Source organism: Meriones unguiculatus, chromosome 14 (assembly GCF_030254825.1).
Source record: "Meriones unguiculatus strain TT.TT164.6M chromosome 14, Bangor_MerUng_6.1, whole genome shotgun sequence".
NCBI lineage: Eukaryota > Metazoa > Chordata > Mammalia > Rodentia > Muridae > Meriones > Meriones unguiculatus.
In genome coordinates, this window is record NC_083361.1 from 13,985,623 (window position 1) to 14,012,771 (window position 27,149).

The window sequence follows — 27,149 nt, forward strand, 5'->3', positions numbered from 1 at the left end:
CATCGCTGGCTCCCCAGGGCTCCAGGGCCCGACCACCCCGGCCTGGTTGCCATAGCGACGCTGGTTCTCGCGCACACACCCCCATCCCAGAAAGCACCGGAGGGGGAAGGGAAAAGGGCAGCTGTCCTACCCCTCGGTGTGTCCGTGGGTGTGGCTTAGAGATCCGCAATGACCTAGGGACCTACCAGCTGCGCTGAACCTCGTTCAGGACACTGGCTTCCCCCACCCCTCCTTTCTTCTTGTGACCCAACCCAGGCCCCTGCGTCTCTTTTCCAGACCCTCACCTCCCACAGCCCTCCAGATCTGTCCCTCAGGCGCGGGGGGGGGGGGGGGGGGGGAGGCCCTCAGGGCTTGACTCTGCAGTCCGGGAGAGCCTTGCTCCACAGGGCCTCCCGCCTCAGGCCACCACTACCCTTCTGTCTTGTTTTTTAATACCTTAACGATTCTACACGGGTTGGCCTTGAACTCCTGGACCTCCTGCCTCAGTGGGATTACAGATAAGTGCCACCGGGAGCGTCGACCCTAACCTTTGATCTTCTTGTGTCCTAAACTTACCTCCTGGAAAGACCAAACCCTCAGAGAGAGGCCCTTCAAGCCGGAGACCCCCTACCCAGGCAGGTAACACTTAGCCTTCATTTCAGAGCTGACCTCTCCACCCCCAGGCCTCGGGGCCTTTGCTCAGGTACAGGTCTCCTGCTCCCGAGAGCTGCCCTTTCAGGGTCATTCCATGTCACCCATTCCTAGCACCCGCCCTGATGACAGCCTTGCCTGCCTGTTGATGTGAGTCTCCTATCAGCTGGCCCGCAGAGAACGGGCTGATTCACCTCTGAGTCCTCCGTGCCCCAGACTGACACTCCACAGAGAAATCCTGCTGCCCAACCACTGACCACCTGTACACTTGAGGAGGGCCAAGGGCTGGGCGCCCTGGTACCGTGTGTGCTTGGCGCGCACTGGGTTTGAGCTCCAGCACCAAAGAGAAAAGGTAACGAACACCGTAAATGTTACGTGTAAATTTTACCTGATTGTATTTTCAAACTTTCTTTAAAGTGAGAGTAAGATGAACTCAGACTGCGTACACAACACCTATCGCCTACCGAGTAGACAAAATCTAAAGTGTCAGTTAACTAAGTTAGTGACACTTCTGCAGCAGCCGGCCTGACACTGGATGGCAATATCACACACACATGCTCTTTGACCCTGAAATTCCAGCTCTCTGACTTCATCCTACAGATATCCCAGGCAACAGGCTAAAGAATGGAAGTTCAAGATTCTTACCTACAGCTTTTTGTTTGGTTGGTTGGTTTTGGGTTTTTTAATTAATTAGTTAATTTAAAGATTTATATATGCAGTGTTCTGCCTGCGTGTATGCCTGAACTCCAGAAGAGGACACCAGAGTTTACCACCGTGTGGTTGCTGGGATTTGAACTCAGGACCTCTGGAAAGATTGTCACTGCTCTTCTGAACCATCTCTCCAGCCCTGGTTTTGGTTTTTTGAGACAGGGTTTCTCTGTGTAACCCTGACTGGCCTGGAACTCACTCTGTTCTGGAGACCAGGGTGGCCTGGAACTCAGACTCACCTGCCTGTGCCTCCCTCCCGAGGGCTGAGATGAAAGGCGTGTGCCTCCATCATCTGACTTACCTACGATTTCTAAAAAGGAAACAAATGAAATGTCCGTGCACAGGAAACTGGTTAAATCAGCTGTGACGTAAGTTCCCATATCAAAATAGTATGCAGCCATGAAAAAGGAGGCATATATATGCATATACGGGGGGGGGGAAGAGTTGTTCTCACAATTTCACTTGCACTTAAACCGATATGCAGAAAGCAGGGCAGTACGTGTGGAATGCTCCCGTTTAAGTGAGGGGAAGACCTATACACACGCTTATTTGTGCTTGTGTTATTTCCAGAAGACTGCACAAGGAAATGGTAACTATGGTGACCACTAAAGAATGAGGTTTCCGTGGAGTGGGGAAGGGCAAGCATAGGAAAGACTGAGCCACCAACACACAACTTTCTGCATGTTTTGGTTTTGTTTTGTTTTGTTTCTCTTAAAGACCGCTGTGTAGCTGGCCTCAGAGATCTGCCTGCTTTTGCCGCCAGGCACTGGGATTAAAGGTGTGTGCCCTCCTGGTGCTTCTAAACCTCGCCATGGGCCTGTCGCCACAGAACACATTGGAAACATGCACATTGGAGGGCGTGGGGGGACCCTGTGACTCAGAGGGTAATGGCACTTGCCACATGAGCCTGCGCTTGCTTCCAGGAGCCCACGTGATGGAAGGAAGGAAGGTGAGGATTCCCACAAGTTGTCCTCTGGTGTGTTGGAGAGCAGATTCTACTGTTGACGAAGCGTGCGTCCTTCGCAGCTCTTCGGGGGAAGGAAGGAAGGAAGAAGCCGGGCCCGCTGGCACACGCCTGCAACCCCAGTACTTGAGGGAGGAGAGCAGAAAGTGTGTCCGGGACTTCCGGGCTCGGCTCTCTGTAGTGCCTTCCAGACCAGCCCGCACCACAGGGCGAGGGCGCTGTTGGCCTGGACCCAGGGCCCGGCATGAAAGGAACAGGGCGATCCGTGAGTCCTCCACTGCTGTCTTCTCATAGTGGACAACTTAGACTCATCCCAACATGCTTTGCTAAACCTCCTCCAAAGGCGGGAGCCCAGGGCCATGGCAGACCGTGACGAGCCTTTCCGCCGGTTCACAGTGGGAAAGGCTCTGCATCGGCCGTACCTACGCCCCATTTCCCCATCATTTCTTAAATACCCTCTAGGCCTCCAGCCTCACAGCCTTCTGGGGAGATGGACAGACACACAGATGATGCCGGCAAGTGAGATGGGAGAAGGATGGCCCAGAGCTGGGGTACCTCGGGGCTCCCTTCCTACAGGAGATGTGTCAGCTGGCATTTCCAAGATGAGGCCTTAACTGCCTCTAGGATGGAGCTTTAGTGGCTGAGGTACAGCCTGGGAGCTCCTGGGAAGCAATCGGGACCTTGAGTAAGCCTTATGAATGGAAGGCAGGCCTGCGAGCCCAGCCCTCGGGAAGCGAAGGCAGGATCCCACAGCTGAAGACAGCCTGGACTACACCACATAACCCTAGCTCAGAAAAACTAATCTACCGCTTGATGAGCACCTAGGCTATAGTGGTCTAGGCCAGCGTGGCTAAAAAGCTTGGAGGAAATGGGAGATGGGCCGGCGGTCAGGCTGGCCTGAAGCCCTCATACAGGCTTTTATGTAGGGACACTGGGGGTCTGACTGGTTCTTGCTAATGAGGTGGGAAACAGTGTGGTTTAATCAGACCAGGCCTGTGGCTATCAAGAGATCAGTTGAAAGGCCTTGGCTTGAACACGAGGGAAGCCCGAGAGAGAGAGAGAGAGAGAGAGAGAGAGAGAGAGAGAGAGAGAGAGAGAGAGGGAGGGAGGGAGGGAGGGAGGGAGAGAGGGAGAGAGAGAGGGAGGAAATGAAAAGCTGAGAGTTCTGCCTTGCCTTGCTCTCCTCCTCTTTCCCCTCCTCTCCCTTCGTCTTTGCTCTCCTCCCCCTCCTCTCTGAGACAGGCTCTCAGCGTCCCTCCCAGGCTGATCTGGATTCCTGACTATCAGCCTCGCCTGTGCCTGGATCGCGGCTGCGCGCCTCCATCTAGACAGACTGGAGCTAGCTGTCGGAAAACGGCACCAGCAGCTGTTTACTCGGGGCTTGGCAGGTAAGCAGAATGGTCTGAGATGATCCTCGCCTTCCCAGTGGAACACCCAGAAAACTCGAGAAAGCGCCGGAAGGGACAGAGGAGCATGCAGCCTGGGAGCAGGAGAACTGAGAGAGCTTCGAGGAGGACTGCACTCCAGACGATTTTGGACGTGGAGGCATCAAGCAGGAAGTTGGGTATAGGAGTCTGGAGCTCGGGGGAGAGGTCTGGGCCAGAAATATACATTTGTGAGTCACCAGCATATAGATGGTATTTAAAGCCACCAGATGAGATCACCTAGGGAGAGAGAATATATATGAAAAGAGAAGGCCAAGGCCGAGCTGGCGAGAGGAGTCTTGGAGACTGGTGAGAGTGGGTCTGTGTTTATGTGAGGGATGGGGCGCCCTGCTGAGAGGCCAAAGGGAAAGGGAAGTAACCCCCCCCACACACACACATGGGTGGACCTTGCTGGAGGGAGGGGGCTCTACTGAGGGAGGGGTCCACAGAAGAGGACAGGCAGCCAGCGCAGACACCGGACAGTCAAACAGTCGTCTCTTCTAAACCAATGTTCATCTCAGGATTCCAGAAGGCAGGAATTTTCCTTCCTTCCTTCCTTCCTTCCTTCCTTCCTTCCTTCCTTCCTTCCTTCCTTCTTTCCTTCCTTCTTCCCTCCCTCCCTCCCTTTCCTTTCTTCCTTCTTTTCCTTCTTGTCTTCCCTCCATCCTTCCTTTACAAGCACTTGTGCATGCCATGGGGGGTGCACCCTTCTCGCCTTCTGCCTGGAGACAAGCTCTCACTATGTAGCTCTGGCTGTCCGGGAACTCACAGAGTGTCGCCTCCCAGCCTCTGCCTCTTTAGTGTAGGGATTCTATCCCGTGGTGTGCACCAGCCTGCCCAGCGGTTCTAGGTATTTAAGCTTGGGCCCTCCTACTTCTGCTGCAGATGCTCTGCCCGCTCCTAGCCACATCCACACTCTGGAAACCATGCTGGTTCTAAACCTTAAGCAGAGCCCAGGGCAGCACACAGCGGGAACTCTCTACCGTCACTGATGGGCAGACAAGTGGAAGAACAGGAGGTCCAGAGAGCCACTTGAGGGAGAAGGGTCTCACCTGCCTTATTCTGGCCGCTGGGAGTGGGTGCTGGTGGTGGTGATTGCTCTGTGTATATGTGGGTGGGGCTCGGGGCCAGGTGTGTGGAGGCTGTAGGTGTATTTCCTCTGGACTTTTCACTTCGGCATCTTGCTTGTCGTTCTTAAGCAGAGTGGGAGAGCTGGCAAAGCTGCTTTAATAGAATTCAGAAGGACGCACCTGAGTACATGAGCGTCTTAAAAAAGAATCTCGAAGGTAAAACACCCCCCAGGTGGGTGCTGTCTCCTCAGAGGCTGGCTTCTGCCTGGTATTGAGGAAGCAGGGCTCTCATACTTGTTTATTTCGTATCTTTCTGTGTGTATTCCTCCTGCTCTAGTCTCAGGAGCACTGGTAGGAAGCACCCTGCCTACCTCTCTAGGCCTTTTTGTGTAGAAAATAAAAGCTGAGCTGACCCAGACCCAGAAAGACAAACATGGTATGTGCTCGCTTGTAAGCGAACATTAGTTGTTAAGGAAAGGAGAATCAGGCTACAGTCCACAGACCCAGAAAGGCTCAAGGTGGAAACACATGGATCTCCCTGGGAAGGGGAAATAGGATATATTTTTCAGGTGGAGAGCGGGTGGCGGGGATGGGAACAGGAGGGATCAGACAGGGTGGATGGGGGAATGGAGGGAGAGAGGACTGGAGGTGGGGACATTTCAGCAGCAATGTGGAAAACGAGTGCCATGGAAACTCCCTGGAATTCACTCTCGACCTTAGTGAAATCTCCTTCCTAGTAACTGGGCATCCGGAGCCTGACCTGGCTCTCTTCTTAACCAGGCAAGACTCCTAGCAATGGGACACCAGCCCTGCCACAAAACCTTCCACCTACCATCTGTCCTGCCTGCAAGATGTGCTGTGGCTATGGTAGCACAGGGCTTGTGGGACTGGTCCAACCTGTGGCCTGTGCCATGACGAGAGGGAGCCCCCTGGATGACCAGGAACCAGAGACTGGACAGCCCGGAGATCCAGGAACAAACTCTGGGGGGGGGGGGAGTCAATGAAATGATTCCTAATGATATAATTTCTTAAGATTTTACCTATTTATTTTTATGTTTATGAGTGCTCTATCTGCATGTACACCTGCATGCCAGAAGAGGCATTTGACCACATTATAGAGCTGGGAATTGAACTCAGGACCTCTGGAAGAGCAGCCTTAACTGCTGAGCCATCTCTTCAGTTCCTCCTAATGCTACTCTTGCGATACTCACAGTGCCTGGCCCAAACGTCATCAGAGAGACGTCAACCAGCAGCTGATAGGAGCAGACACATCAACCCACAGCCAAACACGAGGAGAAGCCATGGAATGGGCACGGGGGAGGGGGGGGAGTATAGGAGCCAGAGGGGTCAAGGACACCACGAGAACATGACCTCACAGAGTCAACTGAGCCGGGCACACAGGGGCTCACAGGTCCTGGAATGACAGTCAGTGACCCTGTGCGCGTCTGAGATGGGTGCTCTGTGTGTGCCTGACGGTTGTGCAGCTTGGGTTCCTTGTGGGAGTCCCAACAGTGTGTGTGTGGGGAGGTGTCTCTGAATCTTTCGCCTGCACTTGGAACCCCTTTTCTCCTACTGGGTTGTCTCATCCAGCCATGATATGAGGGTCTGTGCCCAGTCTTATTTTTACCTTTTTATCTCTCTGGGAGTCCTGTCTTTTTTGTTGGGGGGTGGAATGGGTTGATCTGGGGCGAGAGGGGAAGTGGGGAGAGGGACTGAGAGGAGTAGAGGGAAGGGAACCTGCAGTAAACGTAATTCGTGAGAGAAGAATGAAAGTTGAAGAAGAAAGGGAAAGAAAAAAGAGGAGGAGGAAGTGATGCAATGTGGTGGCACTGCCTTCCAGCATGGCTGTGGCAACTCTGGAATTCTCACTAGCTGCGATTAACTGGAGGGAAAACAAAACAAAAGCTGAGCCTTATGTAGATGCGCACAACCTTTGGTCCCAGCATTCTGGAGGCAGAGGCAGACCTCTATGAGTTCGAGGCCAGCCTGGTCTACACAGTGAGTTCCAGGACAGACAGGATACGTGGTGAGACCCTGCATTATAAGAAAAGAAAAGAGAGGGAGGGAGAGAGAGAGAGAAGGAAGGAAGGAAGGAAGGAAGGAAGGAAGAAAGGAAGGAAGGAAAGAAAAGGAAAAAAAGAAATGCTGATCGTGGCAAGGTTGTTATGTGGAGAACGGGTGGGTTGGTGTGGGAAGGAGAGAGGATCCTTCAGTGAGGAGCAGACCTCGGGGGCAAGTGGAAAAACAGAGTAGCGAGGAGCGTGTGAAACAAGCACAAGCAGAGTCAATCAGGGGACCCTGAAGTGTCCTTGGCCCCGGTGGGCTGGAATACATTTGTGACAGACAGGCCTGACTGCCAATCCGAAACGAGCTACCCCTTACCACTCGAGGTGGGGCCTCTGGAGTGCAGGTAGCAATTAGGAAATGACACCAGGAGGACTGTGGGGACTAGAGATAAGAGACAGGGGTAGGATGGGGGTGGGTGCGTTCGTATACCACCAATGTTGTCAAAGGGGAAACTGAGTCACGGTGAGGTGAGTAGACTAGGCTCTTTGAACGGCCGAGAGACTAGCCTTGGGGAATGAGCCGGGGTGGGGGCGGGGGTGTGTGGAATTCCTCTGAAGACAAACTCCCCGCCTCACCGCGACAACCAGTCCCGGGAGAGCCGCCGGCCTGCCGCACCCGCTGGACCTGTTGTAACCCGTGGGAGAGATGGTGGCACCGTCGGGCCAACGGTGCTGCCACCTGGTGGGAAAGCCTGGCGTTTCCCCGGTTCCTCATGCGCTTCCATCTCTGCCAAGCGCTCAGACCAAGGCTGGAGATGGATGGACGCAGAGCCCTGAACCTGGGGGACGGGATGCAGAGGGCAGCCCCACACAGGAAAATGCACACCCTCGGGTGGTGTAGCGCGTCGGCCTTCCTCTTCCCCCTGCGCACTGGTTCGCGCCTCCCTCTTAGGGCGCTCGTAAAATGCGAGCCAATCTGTGCAAATTGCTTGGCGTTTTAATAAGCTGTGGCTGATCCAAAGGACAGCAGGAGTTGTGTGGCCCGCTTGGGCCTCCTGAATACAGCTGCTACACAAATGCCTTGTCCCAGAGTCCCCGCTAAGTTGCGGGCCACCGCTGACCAGTGGACCGACTGGCTGTGGTTCTGTGGTAGAATCCAGGCCCTTGTGCATGCTGAGCAAAAAGCTACACCGCCAGACCCCCACCACTTTGCTGTTTTTGTTAGGGTCGGTCCCTAAGCATGAGGCCCAATGGGCTCTCTTCTGTCAGGATCTGGAAGCACCCCAGAGCCAGGCTACCGGAATGTCTCTGGGCTGTGACATCATGGAATCCTGCTCACTCATAGTAGCGAAGGGTTATGAGGTTGTGGCAGTGGCTGCCCGTGTGCATGTGGATGTGGCTGGCTGAGTTGGAGACCGGAGAAGCAGGTGGGAGGCTGGGCTCATGTTTAGTAGGAACAACAGGATGGAGGCTTGAGGATAAGGACAACTTGGTTGTCACAGGAGGCCAGCCCAGCCCTAGGCCTTTCTTTTCTCCTTTCTTCCCCTTCTCCTTTCCTTCCTCTCCTTCTCTTTCCTTTCTTTTCCCCTCTCCCCCTTCTCTTCCGTCTCATTTTGTGAATCTAGGGTTATTATATAGACCAAACTGACTTCAAACTTGCAGCGACCTTCCTGCCTTTGCTTCCTGATGGTAGAGCTAGAGCCTCGAGCCAAGATGTCTTGGCTGGCCTTTCTCTTTTCATTCTGCATCTGTGTCCTTTCCTCCCCATCTCAGACATGGTGGGATTCTGATGGGAGGGAGCTCGGCCAGCCCTGGGAGCAAAACAGGCGGGGCCCTGAGTTCTCCTGGCCGCTTTGGTGGACGCAGCGGGCCGTGGGCTCTTCTCACAGGCTCTGCCTTGGTTCCTAGCACCCAGAGGAGATGGCACCCGGGCCTCGGGACTGGGAGCCAGCCCCCGGCTCGTCGTAGACAGGCCCGATTTCTTTGATTACCCAGACTCAGACCAGGCTAGCCTCCTTGCTGTAGCCCAGTTCATCGGAGAGAAGCCTGTGACCTTTGTTAGGACAGGTAGGAAGCAGCTTGGCTAGAGGGGCCTCCCCCCTGGCAGGGTCCGGAGGAGAGCAGCTCTCGACTCTCTGGCAGATTCCGGCTCCAAGCTCTTCCAGCACATCCTGGTGGGCGCCCTGGTGGTGGGCTTCTTCTTCCTGCTCTTCCAGTTCTTCACGCATGTGTGAGTCCTGTCCCCACGCCTGCCCTGCCCCTTCCAGAGAACTCAAATCCCCCGGGCACCCCTCCTCATGTGATGTGCACACCCCTCAGGAGCTTCCAGAAAGGGGCCTGAGGAAAGGGACAGCGGAGTGGACGGCGGCCCTGGACGGACTCAGCCGAGGGCCACGCCTGCGCCAAGCCCTCCTGAGAAATAAAGGTGGCGCCTCCTTCCTTCCCCGAGTGTGCAGTGCTCCTCCGTGTGCGACCGTTCACGAACGCCCTTCCTCCCAGGATCCTCTCTGTGGCCATTCGTGGCGCACCCCCTCCCCATCTCCTCCTTCCTCCCTTACTATTTAGTGGTCTTCCAAGCCCTCACAGCCTCCCTTCCCAGACTCAAACACCGGACGCGAGGGCCTTGCTGGCGTTCAGGAAGATCGTCTTTATTAGCAGTCTGTAAAAGCACCTCCCGGGGTCTGTGTGTGGCCCCAGACTGGAGGAAGCCGCGAGAGGCCTGTAGCACCAGGGACAAGCCGGGGCCCGAGGGCTAAATGTGCCCCTGACAGGAGGGACTGGCCTGGCGCCTGCCCCCAGAGCTGCTCAGCGCTGGGAAGGTTGTAGGGGAGCAATCGCCTCCCTCCCCTCACCCCAACAGGTTAGCTTGATGCGGGCCAATCAATAAATAAGGTCCCTCAGCATGGTCCCCCGCAGGAAGGCGCTATGGGGGGTCCCCGGCCCTCTCGGGGCGCCCACACGGGGTGAGTCAGGGGGTCGTCTCTCTGCCAGGCGATGGGGAGCAGAGAGGGATTTGCAGCAGCAGGGCTGGGGTGTCCTTGGCAGCGGGGGACCCCCCCCATGTCCCTTGACTCCTTGGTCCCACTGAGTCCCGGCTCTCCTCCCCCTCCCTTTCATTTTGAGGCTCTCCATCCCGGTCCCCTCTCTTCCTGCCTGCCAGTCTGACCTCAGCTCCCAAGGGCATATAGCTCCTCCCCATCTGAGTCCATCTGTCTTGGGGCTGTCAAGGCAAGGGACTCCTGGCTCTCACCCCCCGCCCCCACACACACCCATTGGCCCCAAAGCGCTGTCTCCACAGGGGCTGGGGGGGGGGGTTCCAGGCCCCAGCCTCAATCCTGGGTCTGACAAGGAGAGGGTGGTGGGGAACCTCGGGGTCGGAAGAGGCGGCAGGCCCCGCGGCAAATGAGGAAGAACCAGTAGAGCTGGGGAGCGAGGAGCAGCGCGGCGCCCAGGTTGACGTGCGCCGGGATGGCCAGGGGCACCGAGAGCAGGGGCAGGCCGGCGTGGCGCCCGTAGGCCCAGTACAGGTAGGGGAAGAGCAGCACGCGGCAGCACAGGAAGCTGAGCAGCATCAGGGCGCCGTTGACCTTGTGTAGCATCGTGTGCTGCTGCTTGTACTGCGGACGGAGGGGCGTGGCAGAGCGAGAGGAGGCGGCTCCCAGCCGCCCCTCCCCCGTCCTTCCCGCCGCTGGCTCCTCCCACAGCCGGCGCCGCACCCCGCGCCCAGGTTTCACTAGGCAGCCCAGGCTAGTCTCAGACTCACGCTCCTCCTGCCTCAGTTTCCCCAGTGCTAGCGTTACGGGCACATGCCGCCGTGCTGAAAGGCTGCATGGTCTTTAAGGAATTCCCCCTCCCTCCAAAAAAAAAAACCCCAGAGATGTCCACCCCACAGGCCCCTCGGGTCACTCTCACCTGGATGAGGATCTTGCCCAGGCAGACGAAAGGGGTGCTGACTTCCGCCATCAGCATGCAGCCTAGAAAGAAATCTCCCTTGCCCTGTCGCCACACCTGGGGGAAGAGGCAAGAGTCTGAGCAGCACCGCCTTCAGGGATGCTGAGGGCTCTCGCTCTCTCGCTCCCCCTTCCCTCCCTCTCCTCTGTGTGTGTGAGTGTGTGTGTGAGTGTGTGTATGTACATGTGTGGGTCCATGTGTGTGTATGGCTAGAGGTTCATTTCCTCAATTGCCCTTGATTTTCTTTTCTTTTTCTTTTTCTTTTTTTTTTTTTTTTTGAGGCAGCGTCTCTCACCGAACCTGGGGAGCTCTCACTTGGCTGCACTGGCTGGCCAGCAAAGCCCCGGGAATTGTCCTTTTTGCTTCCCTGAAGCTGGTGGTTAAGCCCACACCAGCTTTTCAAACAGTCCTTTGCAAGAAGACTCCTTACCAGACCGGCAGAGCCATCTCCCCGGCCCTATCCCAATCCCCACCTTCCCCTCGTCCCCCATGTCAGGGTTTCTCTGTTTGGCCAGAGGCTGTCCTGGAACTCACTCTAGACCAGGGGGGCCTTGAACTTAGAGATCCACCTGCTTCTGCCTCCCGAGTCGATAAGCTTTAAGACAGGCACCACCACTGTTGGGTTTTTTTTTTTTTTCAGACTATTGTCTCATGTACCCAGACTGGCTTCAAACCTACCGCGTGGCAGAGGACACGGATATCTATCGTCTGCTCCCACTCCCAAGCACTAAGGTTATAAAAGTGCCACCATGCTGGCCTTACAACATGCTGGGGATTAGACCTGGGGCTTCGTACACGTTAGGGAGACACGCTACCAGCTGAGAGACATCCTCAGCCCAGAGAGACACTCAGTCCCGGGTTCCGAACCCTCAGCGTGCTGCCCACAAGCGTGCAGACGGAGAGGGCGTGCCTTGTGCCACAGAAGGGCAGGCTCCCATACGGGTAGCCAGTGCCCATCCCAAGCCCTGCCTCGTGGGGCCCGCGCTGCTGGGGAGCAGCCTCTCCCGGGCACCCCGGAGTCTCCCGGCTGCGGAAGGGAGGACTCACCACGGACAGTGGGAAGCACACCAGCACCATGGCCGCGTGGTGGAGCACCATGAGGAACTCCTTGTGCAGGTAGCCGCGCACCACGGCCCAGGTGCTGCCCGAGGCTCTGGGCGTCCCGTCTTCCCCTCCGTGCCCTTTAACCTGGTGCTTGTGCCAGTGGCAGAGGAACATGGCGTAGATGTCATAGATGAAGTAGGGGACGGCAAACTGTGTGTAGGCCGAGGACAGCCAGTGCCTGCGGGGAGGGGGAGGGGAAGGGGGGTAGGGGGCAGGTGAGAAACTGGCCAAGACCAGGCAGTAGTCGCGCAGACCACCCTGCCCCTGTCTCTCTCTCTCTCCCCCCATGTCTCTATCTCTGTCCTCCGTCCACCCTTTGCCTCGGCAGTCTCTTGGGGAGAGGAGACCAGAGAAACTGTAGACTGGGCAGCGATGGGAAGGAGCCGGGGTGCCCAGTTAGGTGCCAGTGAGGAACTTCCAAGTGCTGTGGGGAGCTGTGGCCCACGACCAGCTGACAGGACAGTCCATCACATGCCAAGCGCTACATCAGCAACTGGTTCACGTCTCGTGAAACCCCAGGTCATGGAGAGGCTAAGTAATGTGGTGGCCAAGGAATAACCACAGGAGTCCTTGCCATTGGCCCCCTGTCTCGGAAGGGTGGAGAGTTGGAGCCAGTCCCCGGAGCAGCACAGGGGCCGGCACTGCAGCTTGCCTTTGCTCTGGCGTGGCGGGTCTATTGTTAGTCAGGTATGGCCAGCAGTAAAGAGAAAATGCTGGGCAAAGATGCCAAGAACAGAGAGAGTTCTACAGACTTTGGAGTAAACAAATACGGGAAGGCCAAGAATACCCGGCGCGGCACTTTTTTTTTTTTTCCCTTGAGTCAGCACAGAGGCTTTCTCAAGCCCAGGAATCCTCAGACAGGCCTGAGGTGGGGGCAGGAGACAGAAAGGCCCCGGAGGGAGCAGAGCAAAAGCCGATGCCAGGTGTGGGTGCTGGTGAGGGGAGTGAGGGGATGGGGGTACAAAGGCAGCGGCAGCTTATCCAAGCAGACTGTCCTGGGCAGGGAGAGGTGGCCCACTCTTTCAGGGACCTGTGTTGCCATGATGGACGTGTTCAGGAGGCAGAGAGGGGTGGTAGGGGAGAGGCAGTGGAGACAGGACCCAACCATGCTCAGGGAAGGCTCAGAGCCTGCCCCAGGGCTGTGGCAAGGGGTGGAAGCCCTCTGGCTCCAGGCTGTGGGGAGCTGGAAGTCCCTGGGTTCACAAGCGAGGTGTTAGATTCCATCCCCACCCTCTCGGCAATTAGGTGCTCAGAAGTAAGAACAGCTGCTGCCCGGATTAGCCCTGATCCTCCCACCTACCCAAGGATTAAAGGAGGAACAAGGCCAAGAGCGGGCTTGAGGGTGGGAGCCCAAAGGTGACCGATAGGGAAGAACAGGTGAGGAGGAAAAGCCTGGCCCCCAGGCTCCTCTTAGAAGGATCAAGGACAAGTCAAGTCGTGGAGAAGGATCCTAAGAGTTAAGCCTCTGCCGGATGGAGCCGAGCACTGTTCTGGGCACTGGACCTACTCAGTTCCCGCCTGCAGAAGCCCTTCTGGGGAGGACTGTGTCCTCACTTTAGATCCTAGGAGCAGAGAACTCAGCCCATGGGAAAAGAAGAGACAAACAGACACCTGGATGGAGAGCAGGCTCACACAGACAGTACTCCCTTGGGCTCAAAGGACAGCACGGAAGGGCAGTCAGGACAGAAGCTATAAGTCAAGGAAGGGCATTCTGGGCACACAGCAAACTGGCAGCGGCCCACGGCGAGCTAAAATGGGCAGATCAGCACCATGGACAGGGCCAGCATCTCCCTGGGTCCTCCTCCTGCCCCCACCTCTCAGGCCCTGGGCCTTTTTGGCAAGCACCAAACACTGCAGTAGCTGCCAGTGCCAAATTTTGGCCTCTTCACCCCCCCCAACCCCCACTGCCTGACCCTTGGTGGCTCTGTTTGTGTCATCGCTTTCTCTTCTCCCCGGACACGAGTTGAGGCCAGACACATGGATAACAGAAGGAGCTGGGAGGAGCGTGGTGAGGAGACTCAGTAAAGTACTGGATGGAAGCAGAATATGAGGGACACAAGAGTTGGGGAAGGCGCGGCTGACATTCAGAACCTATGACAAGAGGCCGGAGAGCCAACCAGGAAGTGCTTTGAGGATTCTTTTTCTCTCTCCCATTGCTTCCTTGCTTCTGACCGTTAAGACGGGTTGGGATAAATTTATCCCTGGGTATTGAGTTGTGGCAATCACACGAGCTTTTGGGGCCCCGGTTCAGGGACCACTACAGATCTGGGGAATCCAAGGTCCCACCCCTAGGGACCTGGGCAGAGATGGTCTCGAGGCACTTACTGGTCATCAATGATGTGCTTGCAGGAAGTGGAAACTATGTAGCCAGCTGTGGAGGCCATGATGGCTTGGACAGAAGACACCAGCCTAGGGAGACAGAGTAAAGAGTGAAAATAAAGTGTGTGCCTCCATTTCCCCCCTCACTGCCACAATCACAGGCTTTGGACTCCGTGTCATTCCTCCTCCTCCTCCTCCTCCTCCCGGGCCACGCTCCCCCACCATCGCTTTCGGCTAAGCCGTGCTCAGCTGGGATCCCTCAGTTCCCGCTTCTCCCAGCCTTCTTCATTCCTAGTTTGTGGCGGTTGAGTTTTCTTCCTCCCAGGACACCAGGGAGGTCATCCTGAGGTAAGCCAGTGCTTGGGGATGGCTGACAGTGAGGGTCCCCCCCTGGGGAGGGAGGGGAGGAACCCATGAGGGCCAAAGGAGGCCTGCACTCCTTCGGCACCCAGTCAGCCTGCAGCTCATGCCTTCAGGCACTGGCCCCACAGTGACCCCAAGCTCCCTACCCCCCAGGCCACAGTCCCAGTTTCCCCTGATTGTCACTACGATCCTCTTCCTGATGGCCCTATTCTAGGCATGTGCAAGTCTCACTGTCTACTTCTCTGTGCCCTGCCTCCCCCAAACCCTAGCCCTGAAAGCCACGGTCTTGCCCCTCGGCTCGTTCCCTGGGTATCTTGTGGGACTGTTTGGTCACAGGCTGGCCTGCTTTAGAGGATGGGAGGGCGCTAAAGGGAAGCAAGAAGACCAAGCTGAGTAGTAGACCAGATGGCTGGGTTTCCATGAGGTCTCCAGGGAAGGTGAGGTTCAAGGAGGGAAGGAAGCAGGGAGGTAAACCTACCCACTGCTACAGGGCCCAGGGAGGTGCTGGGGTCCCTTCCCCATGAAGCCTGTAGGGGAGAGGGAGGCTGAACTCTCGGAGGGCATGCCATTTACCTGGCGGAGACAATGACCGCGTCGGCCTCCTCCCAGCGCAGCTGGGGCAGCCTCTGGAGCGTGTTCTTGGACAGGAGGAAGAGTCCGGGGAACACCACCCCCCCAGCCACCATTGGGGTAAGCATGGTGACTTGGGACCCGGGCAGGGAGACTGGAGGGTCCAGAAAGGACAGGAAGGCCAAACTGAGGGAGTTAGAGGTGGAGAAGGGATGGCAAGCCAGGGAGGGAGAGAGAAAGAGGGAGGGGGAGGCACAAAGGGGCCAGGGCGGGGACAGGATGGGACAAGGGGGCCGGTTCAAAGCAAGGGAGAAGAGGGACTTCAATGAGACTGGGGACACAGGAAGAAAGAGCCAGCTAGGCAGAGTGTGGGGGGGAGGATGCCTGTGAGAGGGATGGGAAGAGCCGACCAAGGGAAGACTTGAGAGGACCAAGAGGGAGAGGGGACAGGAGGAGGAGGAGGATGCAGCTGGGGGAGGGGAGGGAGAGCCGCGGCAGGTGGGGGGGTTACGTGGAGAGGCTGGGAGGGCCCAAGGAGGCGGGGTGGGGGGGGACGGTGGTGCCAGCCCTGGAAAAAGGGAGGGAGGGAAGGCCGGAGCCGAGCGGGGGAGCGGCAGCCGGGAAGCGGTCAGCGGTCAGCAGTCAACACGCGTCTCCCGCCACCACAGGCGGCCGCCACCTTCTCCTGCCGCTGCCACAGCCCTGCTGCCCTGTGCAGGCACTGCACATGGCATGACAGAGGTGGTGCCCAGCCCCCTGCCCCCTCTGTGAGGAGGGGGAGGGGGAGGGGGAGCCACCAGCTTGGGGAGGGCGGGAGAGGGGGAGGGGGAAGGATGGCACCGACCAGACACCGAGAAACCGGACCGCAGCGTTGTCTCCCATGCAGCTCTAAGCCACAGCAGCGGCTGCGACAGAGATGGGGAGGGTGGTGGTGGGGGAGACAGGGAAAGAGGGAGGGGGAGGCCCTTAAAGAGACAGGAGCTGCAGTGCAGGGGGCCTGCTGGGGACAAGGACTATGGAAGGGATGGCTCTTCTCTTGGGGGGAAAAGGTAGCCCCGGGCTCCTTCAGCTGGTGGGGGGGGACCACTGAAGCCCCCTTTCCCATCAGCACTTTGAAAATGTCTGGCATTTTCCTCCCGTCAGTGCTTATAAATATGAATGTGTGTCCCTCAGTGGACTTTCGGGATCTCAGCTTAGAGCCAGCCAAGAAGGTTCCCTGGGGAAGGCGGCCTGAGCAGGGGGTGTTTCTTGCTTTCCCTGAAGGGAACACTGAAGACATGGGTAGGAACGAACCCACCTCCCGGGGTCCTTCAGACCCAGAGCCGCCCCCCCCCCAGCCTCCCCAGTCAGGGGTGGAATCTACCCAGGTACCGAGGCCCTCCCTGCGCTCCGCCTCACACTGCCTGGTGTCCTTTGCCTCACTAACAGCACCGGGAATCTCTGCTCCTCCACTTCCTAGGGGTCAGGGAATGGCCCTGAGGTGTGAGCCAAGGTCCCCAGGGTCAGAAAGTTAATGACAGGCACAGGGCTAAGTGGGGACAGGGGGCCTCACTAGCTGAGCCCTTCCGGCAGGGCTCTGACCGCTGGCACCGGGTAAAAACAGACACTAGGCAGGATGGCTCATGCTGGCGGCAGGACGCTCAGGAGGCTGAAGCAAGGGGGTCCCTCGTGGAGGCCAGCGAGGGCTGCAGAGGAAGCGCCACACGGAGCCATGGAAGCTCACTTTCCTTAGGCTGCATGGCCTCCTGGAGCCCCTTTCTCTCCTGTCGCCTTGGCTCCTATTCCTCTGAACAGTCCTGCCTACGAACGGGAAGAGCCTGGGGCCTGGTTGACAGAGCCCCCTCGTTTAATCTAAGGGGAAGCACAGGGCGGTTTAGGCCTAGCCTACCACTGCTCCTCGCTCTTACTTTGGCCTCCTGGAGCCCTGCCTTTCCCAGACCCATCAGTCCTTCAGATTTGAACACCATGGGGCCTGATACCCAACTGTAGTTTGGATTTCTCACTGGCCCTGAGATAAGCCTCAAAAATCTGCTGACAACTGACCTTTCCAGCCCACAGCCTACTTACTCCCTTGCTCCCTGGAGGAAGGGGCTGATTTGCTGGTTCGTGCTGCCCTCTAGTGGCAGTCTGTGGGAACGGCTAAGGGAAGTCTTGGCGCTGGCAAGTGTGGACAATACCAGACCTGAATATCTCACCTAAGGAAAAGGGGCCTATACTCCCAGGCCACACTACAGCCTGGGCTTAGAACAAGATTTCTATCCACTCTCCTTTGTATCCACTCTTCTAGGGTTGGAGAAGAAGAAACCAAGGCTTATAGGTTAAAAAAAAAAAAAACAACTTGTCAAGCTGGGCATGGTGACTCACGCCTTTAATCCCAGCACTTGTGAGGCAGAGGCAGGCGGATCACTGTGAGCTCGAGGTCAGCCTGGTCTACAAAGTGAGTCCAGGACAGCCAGGGCCACACACAGAGAAACCCTGTCTCGAGAAAACAAATAAAAACAGGCAAGCAAGCAAACAAACTTGTCAAGATGAAACAGGCATGCGCATTCGTAAGATGGGATTTCAAGCTTGTGTTTGTTTCACTCCGGGAAAAGCCAGGGACACTGGTGCGCAGGAGGCGGAGGCAGAGGCAGGCAGGTCCCTGGGAGCTCTAAGCCAGCCTGATCTATACAGCAAATTCCCAGAAGGATCCCAGCCTCGCCTGAGCTGCTAGTATAACGGACAGGCCTGTAATCCCAGTACTCGGAAGGCTGAGGCAGGAGGTTCACCGAGATTAACAGGATAAAAACAAAGCCTGAAAAAGTTCCGAGACAACCCATCTATACTGGGATCTGATGCCCTCTTCTGGCGTGCAGGCGTACATGCAGATAGAGCACTCATATATACAACAAAACAACAAAAACAAAAACGTGAACAAAGGTGTGAAAGGCACTAAGTTGGGGATGATGTGCTGGTACCCAGACTCCTTTGGCTAAAGATCAGAGACATGGTCAAGGGACTGTGGGCTAACTGTGGTCAGTGCAGGTTAGGGCGAAGCGGCCCAGGGAGCTTCGGGATTTGTGCTTTCCATTTTTATTCTCTCTGCTAGGGATCTGCACAGACACCTTGGCAAATTCTGCCTTTCAGGGCTGGAGAGCCAGCTTGGTGGTTAGCTGGCATTTCAGAGGCTCTGGGCTCCATATACAGCATTGAAAAGAAGGAAAAAGGAAAACAAACACCCAAGTCCTCCTTCCTGCACAGCCCCTGCCCCAGCTGCGCCCTGGGGGCACAACCCACCCCACAAACACGTTTTCCCCGCTGTGGTGTCTGCCAGCAGCAGATAGGGTCTACTGAAATTCTAGTCTGAATCAGCAGTTAAAAGGCAACCAGTTTCAGTCCCGTGAGATGGCTCAGCAAGTGAAGGCGCTTGTCCCCAAGCCTGATGTCTGAGTTCCATCCTTGGAACACCTGGAGGAAGGAACCCCTACAAGCTGTCCTCTGAGGCCCACGCGTGAACACGTGCACCCCCTCTGACTAAATGTAAACAATTCTAAAAAAAAAAAAAAAAAGACAAAACAAAAAACCAAAGCTATTGGCTGGATTCACATTGGGAGATCGAGGCAGGAAAGACGCCTGGTGTGAGGCCGGGCTGGCTTACAGAGTAACGCTGTCTCTCATCGGGAGAGGACTGGGATGCTGTTGGGTTGATAGGGCACTGGCCTGGCACACACAGCCCCAGGCTGGGTTCACATGCTGGTTCTGTGAGGCCTGGCTGGAGCCAAAAGTCTTCTGCTCTCATGGGGTGTCCCGTGAACCCTGCCCTACACCTCCTCAGAGCCCACGGCCCTTAGACACATGATCCTCACAGTGTGTGAGGAAAACAGTATTAACAGACCCATTTCCAAATGAGGGACCGGAACCTCAGTGACTTGCAAGAGATTCCATTAGCGGGGTCCCGCCCCCACGGCCCTGTGTCCTCCTCTGAGGCCACCCCAGCTCCTCTTGAGATGCATCAGTTCCGAAAGCCCAGGAAAGAGACTCCATCCTTCCCATCTTACTTTGACGCCACCAAAACAGCCTCTGGCCTCTCCATCCTCCGAAAGCTGGTTTGGTTCTGCAGCCCCCAGCAGAGGAGAGCAAAGCACACTGGGAAGAATACAGAGCCCAGCAGGAAAAGCAGGGCCATGCCTGTCTGCAGGAGAGAAAGGCGGCCGTGAAAACAATACTCTTCAGGCACCCCACCCCAGCCCCAGCCCCCATCACTGCAAAGACACAATGGCCCTTGAGCCCCGCTCCTCTCTAGTCCCTGTAAGGCACCGGGCAGGCCTGTAGTCTAATCGTTTTTTGGATCCTTAGTTGTTTGGTCTAAGACAGGGCCTTGCCATGTCTGCCAGGCTGGCTTTGAACTCCTGGTCATCCTGTCTCAGCCACCTAGGATCTGAGAGTACAGCCCTGTGCCCCCACGCCCAGCCTTTATTGTATTTTCACATCATTAATCCAAGGCAACTGGACATACTGTTTGTGTGTTGGCTCCTTTGAGATAGGGCCTCGTGGTAGCGCAGGCTAGACCTGAAATTGCCACGTAGCCCAAGCTGGCCTTGTATTCCATATCTACCTCTTCATTGCTGGGGTTACAGGTGCATGCATGCCACCACACCCTAGTGCTTTGTTTTAAACCCACTTCAGGCTATTTCAGTTTTTCCTAACCCCCCTGGCGCTGCTCCATGCTCCCAGGACTCATCCTATTTTGGTTTTTCCCCCGGTAGCTCGGAGCAGCCGTCCCAGAACTCCGGAGGCTGAGGAAGAAGGATCACAAGTTGGAGAACATCGTGAGCTACACAGCAAGACCCTGTCTCAAAATGAACAAAAACAGGTCTGGAAAGATGGCCCAGTGACTTGGTGTCCTGACTGCTCTTGTAGAGGACGTGGGTTTGATTCCCAGCACCCTCGGGGTTTCCCAACCCTCTGTAACTTCAGTTCCAGGGACGCGCTGCCCTCTTCTGGCCTCCTCGGGCACTGCATGCACATGCCGGCAAAACACCCATACACACACACACACACACACACACACACACAATTTTTTTTTTTTGAGACAGTCTTTCTGTGTAATCTGGCTGTCTTGGAACTTGCTGTATGGATAAGGCTGGCCTCGAAATTATAGAGATCTGCCTGCCTCTGCCTCCTAGTGCTGGGAGTAGAGAATCTTAAATAAAATAAAATAAAATAAAATAAAATAAAATAAAATAAAGTCAAGTGTACAGCTCAGAGGTTGGGACGCTTGCATGTGTGAGGCTCTGGGTTCAGTCTTTAGAGGACACACCCAGGCACAGAGACAGAGGGGGGGGGGAGAGAGCGAGAAACAAACAGAAAAACTCCACGACCACATTCCTCTCTCCCTTCACCCTGCTGATGTTCGTGCCCTCGCTCTACCCGGCTGCAGCCTCTGCAGATACACACCCAGTCCTGTGGCGTCTGTCTCAGACTTGTCACGGGCCTCACTTCTCTGGGACAAAGGTGGGAGGGTAGGGGAGAGGCTGACGTTTCTCCTCAGCAGCCAGACTTGCAAAGAGGGAGGGAGGGGGTGTTCAAATTGTCAAAATACTTGAAGTTTTAAAACAACATTAAAAGAAAATTTCGAGAGGTTATTATCCCATAAAAAGAAAAAAGAAAAGAAAACAGAAACCCTGGAATGCATATCTTTTATGTATTATTTTGCCCCAAAAAGCCTCTCCTCCCATCCGCTCCAAGGAGGAGAGGAGTCAGGGAGGTCCAGGAGCGATGGAGGGACTTGGCGCCTGCCATCCTGCATCCTTTGAGTGGCTTTAGGGGACCTTCCCACCATAGAAGGAAGGTGTCAAACTGCTTCACGGAGGCAGTTGGACAGGCGGGAATCTCAGCCTCCCATTGGTGGACTGGTGAGATTATGCCGTCCTCCCATTGGCCAGCTCCCGACACGAGCTCTATCATTTGTTCGTGTTCTCGAGGAAAGGGACGAGGCGTTCTAGCGCCTTTAGGTAGAACTGACCAATTAGAATTTGTTGATGATTTGACGGACAGCCACGGTTCAGGGGTGGAGCCGAAATCGAAAGCAAGAGCAGAGATGGGTCCAGGTAAGTCACTGATTTCCAAGGTGGAATCACAACAGTGTCCAGGTTGGGATGGTCCGCATCTCAAAATCGGATTCCACAGGTGACCAGAGAAGCATGTGGGTGGGGCGGCCCATGTCAGACAGACATGGAAAAATAGGCCAGCTACTCAAGATAGACCTTTTTTTTTTTTTTTTTTTTGAGACAGGTAGCCCCGGTTGGCCTCACACTCATTATGTGACTAAGGATGACCTTGAACTTCTGATCCCCTTGCAAGTGCTAGGATTACAGAAGGACCTGACCACAGCTGGTCTTATGCAATGGTGGGAGAGAGCTTCGTATATGCTTAGCATTACATCACAACTGCACTACCCCCCCCCCCCGCAGTCTGTCTGTCTGTCTGTCTCCTCTCTCTCTTTTGTTTTGCTTTTTTTGTTGTTTTTGTTTGTCTTTTCAAGACAGGGTTTCTCTGCGGTAGCCTTGACTCTCCTAGACTCTCTTTGTAGATCAGGCTGGCTTCGAACTCACAGAGATCCACCGGCCTCTGCCTCCCCGAGTGATGGAATTGCAGGTGTGCCAGCATTCCCGCGAGCCCCTGTCTCTTAAAGTAAATATAAGTAGACGCTGGGAGTGTGTCTCAATGGTAGAGCCCTTCCGAGCATCCGTAAAGCCCTCTGCTCGCTCCTCCTCACCCACCAGAGGAGAAAACCGACGAATGAAACAGACACGAGCGCCTGTAGTTCTGTAACCTGGAGAGCTAAAGCGGCAGGTCACCAATTCTGGGCCAGCCTGTGCTACACAGAATCCCCGCCTGGGAAACCTCAGACCAACCCAACCCAACCAGGGGTGGGCGTGCATGTGGGAGAAGCAGGAACCAGCCTGCTGCTTGTCTTCCTAGTGACACCCACGGGAGCATTTCACTTCGGGAAGTGTACAAACAGGCCCTCCCCGAGAACCCCCGGAGGCTCGGGAATGCAGTGTATATGAGTAGACATGTCTAAATATTTTGTTTATGTTTTGTTTGGGATTTTTTTTCTTCAAGATTGGGTCTCACTATGTAGCTCTGGCTGCCCTGGAATTCACAGACACCCACCCCTGCCTCCCAAGTCATGCTCAGTGACTTGGTTTCTCTCATGTTCCGCAGGTATAGAAAACATAAAGGAACTGCAAGGAGTTTTTTGTTTGTTTGTTGTTTTGTTTTTCTTTCAAGACAGGGTTTCTCTGTGTAGCCTTGGCCGTCCTGGACTCGATTTATAGACCAAGCTGGCTTTGAACCCACAGAGATCCACCTGCCTCTGTCTCCCCGAGTGCTGGGATTAAAGGCGTGAGCCTCCATGCCCAGCTCGGAAAGGAGTTTTGATGGTTTGCTTGTTTTTGTTACTGTTTAGTCCGGGGGTGGGGATTGAACCCATGACAGGGCTGTCTCCGAGTCCTAGGACAGCTGTTTTCTTCTGGACATGCAGCTTACCCCGTGCTGTAGAGCCAAGAGCTGGGAAGCTTCAGACCCGCGTTTCACTGGAACCTTTTAGACTCTTCTACGTTTCTTTTTTTTCCCCCATTGTCAATGTTTTCCTGTCTTCAGCCAAACAGTCCACAGCTGCACAGGTTTGTCTGAGATAGGAAAGAGGGGGCCACACCATAGCTGCCTCCAGTCTCAGCGACCCACAGATTTCGCATCATGATAGAGTCCATGTGCCCTAGCCCCGAATGACCCCCAGCCCGGTTAACTTGCTCACAGTACCGAGCGCCCCTTCCGTGCAATGGCCTGGGATTTTTCCACATCCCCCGCCAAATGCAAATCATGATTTTGCAACCTACCAGCGGGTAATGACCCACTTAGGAAAATCTGGGCTTATTGCAATCTTCAACCTTTCATAAATACATCCCCAAGGAGGCTTTTGTTAATTTCCCCTAATCACTTCCTATAGGGAAAATGTTGATAACACATACACACTGTATTATCTGTTTATGTGATTCAAAAAAAAATTAAATGGGTCTTTAAAATAGAACCAAGTTTTTTAATGAGTGATGTGGTCATTTCACCACTGTAATCTGGGTACCCAGAAGTCCACACTGAGACAGGATTGAGAGGTTGATGCCAGCCTGGGTTACGGAGCGAGAACGTGTCTCGGAAACACAAAGACCAGCAAGATGGCTCAGTGGGCCAAACGTTCTTGCTGGGAAAGGCTAATGACCTCATTTTATCTCAGAACCAAGGTGAGGCAGAAGAAGCAATTCCACAAGGCTGTCCTCCGATGTCACCATGGCATGGGTATGCCACTCCACGATATAAAGAATGAAAGTCAATTTAAAAAAGAACTTTAAGCCAGAAGGTGGTGGCACACACTTTTAATCCCAGCACTTGGGAGGCAAGGCAGGCGGATCTCTGTGAGTTCCAGGACAGCCTGGTCTACAGAGTAAGTTCCAGGACAGCCAAGGCTACTCCAAGAAACCCTGTCTCGAAAACCAAAACAGCAACAACAAAAAGAAAAGAGAACTTAAAAAACAAAGAGCCAGAGTAGAGGAGGGTGAATGCGATCAAAGGTTATGATAACTGGTATGAAGAGACCTGTAAAATCCATCATTGCCTACAATGAACACATGCAAAAAAAAAAAAAAAAAAGAAAAGAAAAAAAAGAAAAAGTCTTCACAGGGTCAATGCTGCCTATTGAAAAGGCAGAGGACACCACCATGACACTCAGGTTCTGAGCCACACTTGGTCTGACAGCCAGTAAGACAGAACAGTTCAATCTGGGCTACAGAGCGAGACTCTGTCCTCTTACTGACTAAATAAGACACGGTTGGGAGAGGTGGAGCATACCTGCAAATCCCAGCACTCGGGGAGGCAGAGGCAGGCGGATCTCTGTGAGTTCGGGGCCAGCCTGTCTACAAAGCGAGTCCAGGACAGCCAGGGCTACACGCGGAAATCTTGTCTCGAGGAAAAATAAAAAAATAAAAGCAACACACAAAATACATAAATAACAGTGCGAGCCAGGTGTGCGAGCACAGGGCTTTAATCCCGCCACTCGGGCCCCAAAGTGTTGTTTGGTTGTTCTGTCTGTTCTCCTGCTTGCTTTCATCTTTCCTTTGGTAACCTTTGCTGGCTGCCAGGCCCAGTCTAAGTTCTTAATATGTCATATCTATTGTCCTCACGGTTCCCAAGAGACGGATGCTCCCTCATCCCCTGCGCAGCGTGACAGGCTCCGGGGCGTGTGCTCCTACTACCTCCCGGCACAGTTAGGATTGGTTGTTTGTTTGAGGGGGTGTTGTTTTTGTTTTGTTTTAAGACAGTTCCAGCCTAGAACATGCAGGGGGTCTGCCCGCGTCACCTTCCCAAGTGCTGGGACTAAATGGGTGCCCTGCCACCCCCACCCACCCCCTGCTTGTTTGTTTGTTGGGGTTGCTGTTTTCAGATTTGTGTGTTTGTGTGTGTGTGGGCATGCCTGCATACCTTTATATGGACCACTTGCCTGTGTGCATGTGTGAACCGATAAAAGCTAGAACAGGGCACCAGACCCCTGGGAACTGGTTGTGAGCTACTGTATCGGTGCTGGGAACTGAGCCGAACCCTCCATTTTAATCCTTTTGAGACGAAAGTTTCAAGTGTTTCAGGCTAGCCTTGAACTTGCTATTAGGTAAATTCCAGATCTCCGCGTGCCAGCTGGCCTACTTTCACAGCTGGAGTCTGTGAAATGATGTGAATTCCAGAATACGATCTAGTACTGTAGATTGTTAGCACTGTTGAGAATGACAGGGCTGAGCAGTGGTTAGAGCACTGGTTGCTTTTCCAGAGGACCTGGGTTCTATTTCCTGCACGTGCGTGGTGGCTCCCACCTGTCTGTGACCCCAGTTCCAAAAAGATTTCATTCCCTTTTTGGTCTCCACCGGTTCCAGGCACCAAACACTACCCAAATGCGGGCAAAACCCCCGTACCATAAACACCATACGGAATGCCAGTATCACTTGTAAAAACCATTGTAAATCTGGCCAGGTATGGTGGTGCACACCTTTTAGCACAGCATTCACGGGGATTTCTGAGTTTGAGGCCAACCTGGTCTACAGGGTGAGTACCAGGACACCCCGGCGGGGCACAGAGAAACCCTGACTCAACCCCTCCCCAAAAAAAAGAAGAGAGAGAGAGAGAATGGTAAAGGGGAACTTTCGCCTAGCTACAACAGAAGTGTGGAAAGGGGCCCAGTGCCGTGGCTCCTACCTGTAACCCCAGCATTCGGCAGGCTGAGTGAGCAGGATCATTGTCAGGTCTGTTCAAAGCTGGACTGGGCTGCAGAGCAGACCCTGTCTCAAAAAGAGTGGGGGGATGGGAGATGCTCCTTGGGTAAAGGTGCTTGCCGCTCAGGCTGCTGAATTTGACCTCCAGATCCCCCACCACAACCACCACACAAAGGTGAAAGAAGAAAACCAACTCCACAAAGCTGTCCTCTGCCTTCCGCTGGCACTGTGGCACACTCTGCCAACCCCACGGGCACTTACACTCACACAGTGGCACCTGCACTCACACACATAAACCACACCCACAGTACCAGAAACGTTTTTTAGGAAGGGGGCGGAATAAGCAAAAGCACAGAAGGGGAAGTGGAAGGAAAATGGTGTATTTGAACAGGCGTGTGTGTGTGTGTGTGTGTGCGCGCGCGCACGCGCTCTTGCTGAACTGGCAACTGGCATGCCACCTAAAATAAACCCAAGATGGGGTACCTCCACCCACTGCGGCAGTGCAAGCGTTCCAGAGGTCTTTGGCCACGTAGGCTTGTAAAGGGATGTGTAAGAGGGACGGAGCAGCCACCAGCCTGGGGCCGGAACCACTGCACACGGCCTGTGGTGCTGCACATGGCCTCAGGTGGCTTCAGTAGGGTCCCTCCCTCAGCCTGGCTCACGGGGGAAGTCTCTCACCCTCTCCCCCCAGGGCTCTACCACCCTAGCAAGCAGACCTGTGGGCAGGTTCCTCTGGGCCTGGGGTTTACCATTTCCTGTTGCTTCGGGCTCCCTTGTCCAAAGGCTTCCAGGCTCATTCTTAGGACCTAGGCCGATGGCAGAGCGGAGAGCATGAGGCTGTGGTGTTCCTGAGGCTGTGGTGTCCCCGAGGCTGTGAATAAGTAACCGCTGGGCACCCTGTAGTGTCTGTTTCTCACCTGACACTGTGGCCTGGTGCCAGGGCATTCATTATTTAGTTCTTTTGTTTGTACCTGTCCTGACTCAGTACAGCTCCAAGCAAGTCTGGTTCTCCCCACACCACAAAAGGCTGAGGTGCACCAAGGGTGATGGAGACAGACAACCATGGATTTACTAATCTGTTCTTCCATGGTTTTTCGGTGTGATCTTGGCTAAGTTTCGGAACCTGAGCCTCTGTAACATCGCCTGGGTCTGAATCCTGGGGTTGCGGCTCTCTTGCCAGGAGTACTGTGTGACTCAGCTCCCCGGAGCCTTGGAATGCTTAATTACAAATAGGGACACCAGCAGGAACTCTACCGAGGGCTTCTGGGAATGATTTTTAAAGGTAGGCAATGAAGCACAGTTCCCACATGAGAGCTCAGTGTGGTAGCCATCACTGGCTGACCGATTACTTGTTTTCTAGGGGACTCGGGATTAAAGCCAAGAGACTTGTGAATGCCTTGAAAATACTCTACTGTGGAGACACCCTGCCCGCAGCTTATGAGACAGAACTTGACTGTGTAGCCCAGAGTATTCTCAAACTAAGGATTTTGCTGTCTTATCCTACCATGTGCTAGGACCACAGGTATGAGAGCCACCTAACTTGGCCTGGCCCAAGTGCATCTTCTTCATTCCTCCACGGTAGGGTCCTAGACAAAGGTCTTTCAAATTAGGGATGCTGGGGAAACTCTCTCTCTCTCCCCTCCCACCTCTGTGTGTGTGTGTCTCTGTGCGTGTGTGCGTCTGTGTGTGTAGATGCGCCCATGCTACAGATGTGTATGTGGTGATCAGGGGAGTCAGTTCTTTCC

The 27,149-nt window shown here is 54.9% G+C and overlaps 2 protein-coding genes and 2 long non-coding RNA genes across 4 annotated transcripts; 3 read left to right on the forward strand and 1 right to left on the reverse strand.

Annotated features, from left to right (window-relative positions):
- The first annotated feature begins 3,703 nt into the window (after nt 1-3,703).
- LOC132647151 (uncharacterized) lies at nt 3,704-6,524 on the forward strand. The gene is made up of 3 exons (XR_009585446.1): nt 3,704-4,035; nt 4,929-5,012; nt 5,577-6,524. It is a non-coding gene; the product is annotated as an uncharacterized LOC132647151 (long non-coding RNA).
- A 1,635-nt stretch (nt 6,525-8,159) lies between these two features.
- C14H16orf92 (chromosome 14 C16orf92 homolog) lies at nt 8,160-9,143 on the forward strand. The gene is made up of 4 exons (XM_021635835.1): nt 8,160-8,229; nt 8,711-8,869; nt 8,945-9,032; nt 9,122-9,143. The coding sequence occupies exons 1-4, from the start codon at nt 8,160-8,162 to the stop codon at nt 9,141-9,143; spliced, it is 339 nt and encodes a 112-aa protein (XP_021491510.1).
- A 281-nt stretch (nt 9,144-9,424) lies between these two features.
- Tlcd3b (TLC domain containing 3B) lies at nt 9,425-16,027 on the reverse strand. The gene is made up of 5 exons (XM_021635828.2): nt 15,113-16,027; nt 14,183-14,266; nt 11,801-12,035; nt 10,715-10,810; nt 9,425-10,419 (listed from the first exon to the last, which is right to left on the reverse strand). The coding sequence occupies exons 1-5, from the start codon at nt 15,235-15,237 to the stop codon at nt 10,132-10,134; spliced, it is 828 nt and encodes a 275-aa protein (XP_021491503.1). The 5' UTR covers nt 15,238-16,027; the 3' UTR covers nt 9,425-10,131.
- On the forward strand, nt 13,177-20,314 carry LOC132647150 (uncharacterized). Its single transcript, XR_009585445.1, has 3 exons — nt 13,177-13,865; nt 14,338-15,229; nt 19,855-20,314. It is a non-coding gene; the product is annotated as an uncharacterized LOC132647150 (long non-coding RNA).
- Nucleotides 20,315-27,149: the final 6,835 nt, after the last annotated feature.

Bases quoted from the DNA above. Each gene is read 5' to 3' on its own strand.
- C14H16orf92 (XM_021635835.1), top strand. From the start codon at position 8,160: ATGAGGTTGTGGCAGTGGCTGCCCGTGTGCATGTGGATGTGGCTGGCT. The intron at 8,230-8,710 runs GTGGGAGGCTGG...CTTGGTTCCTAG, and splicing joins GTTGGAGACCGGAGAAGCAG to CACCCAGAGGAGATGGCACC. The intron at 8,870-8,944 runs GTAGGAAGCAGC...ACTCTCTGGCAG, and splicing joins TGTGACCTTTGTTAGGACAG to ATTCCGGCTCCAAGCTCTTC.
- Tlcd3b (XM_021635828.2), bottom strand. From the start codon at position 15,237: ATGCTTACCCCAATGGTGGCTGGGGGGGTGGTGTTCCCCGGACTCTTC. The intron at 10,811-11,800 runs GTGAGTCCTCCC...CTCTTCCCCCAG, and splicing joins TGTGCTTCCCACTGTCCGTG to GTGTGGCGACAGGGCAAGGG. The intron at 10,420-10,714 runs GTGAGAGTGACC...CTCCGTCCGCAG, and splicing joins TGGGCAAGATCCTCATCCAG to TACAAGCAGCAGCACACGAT.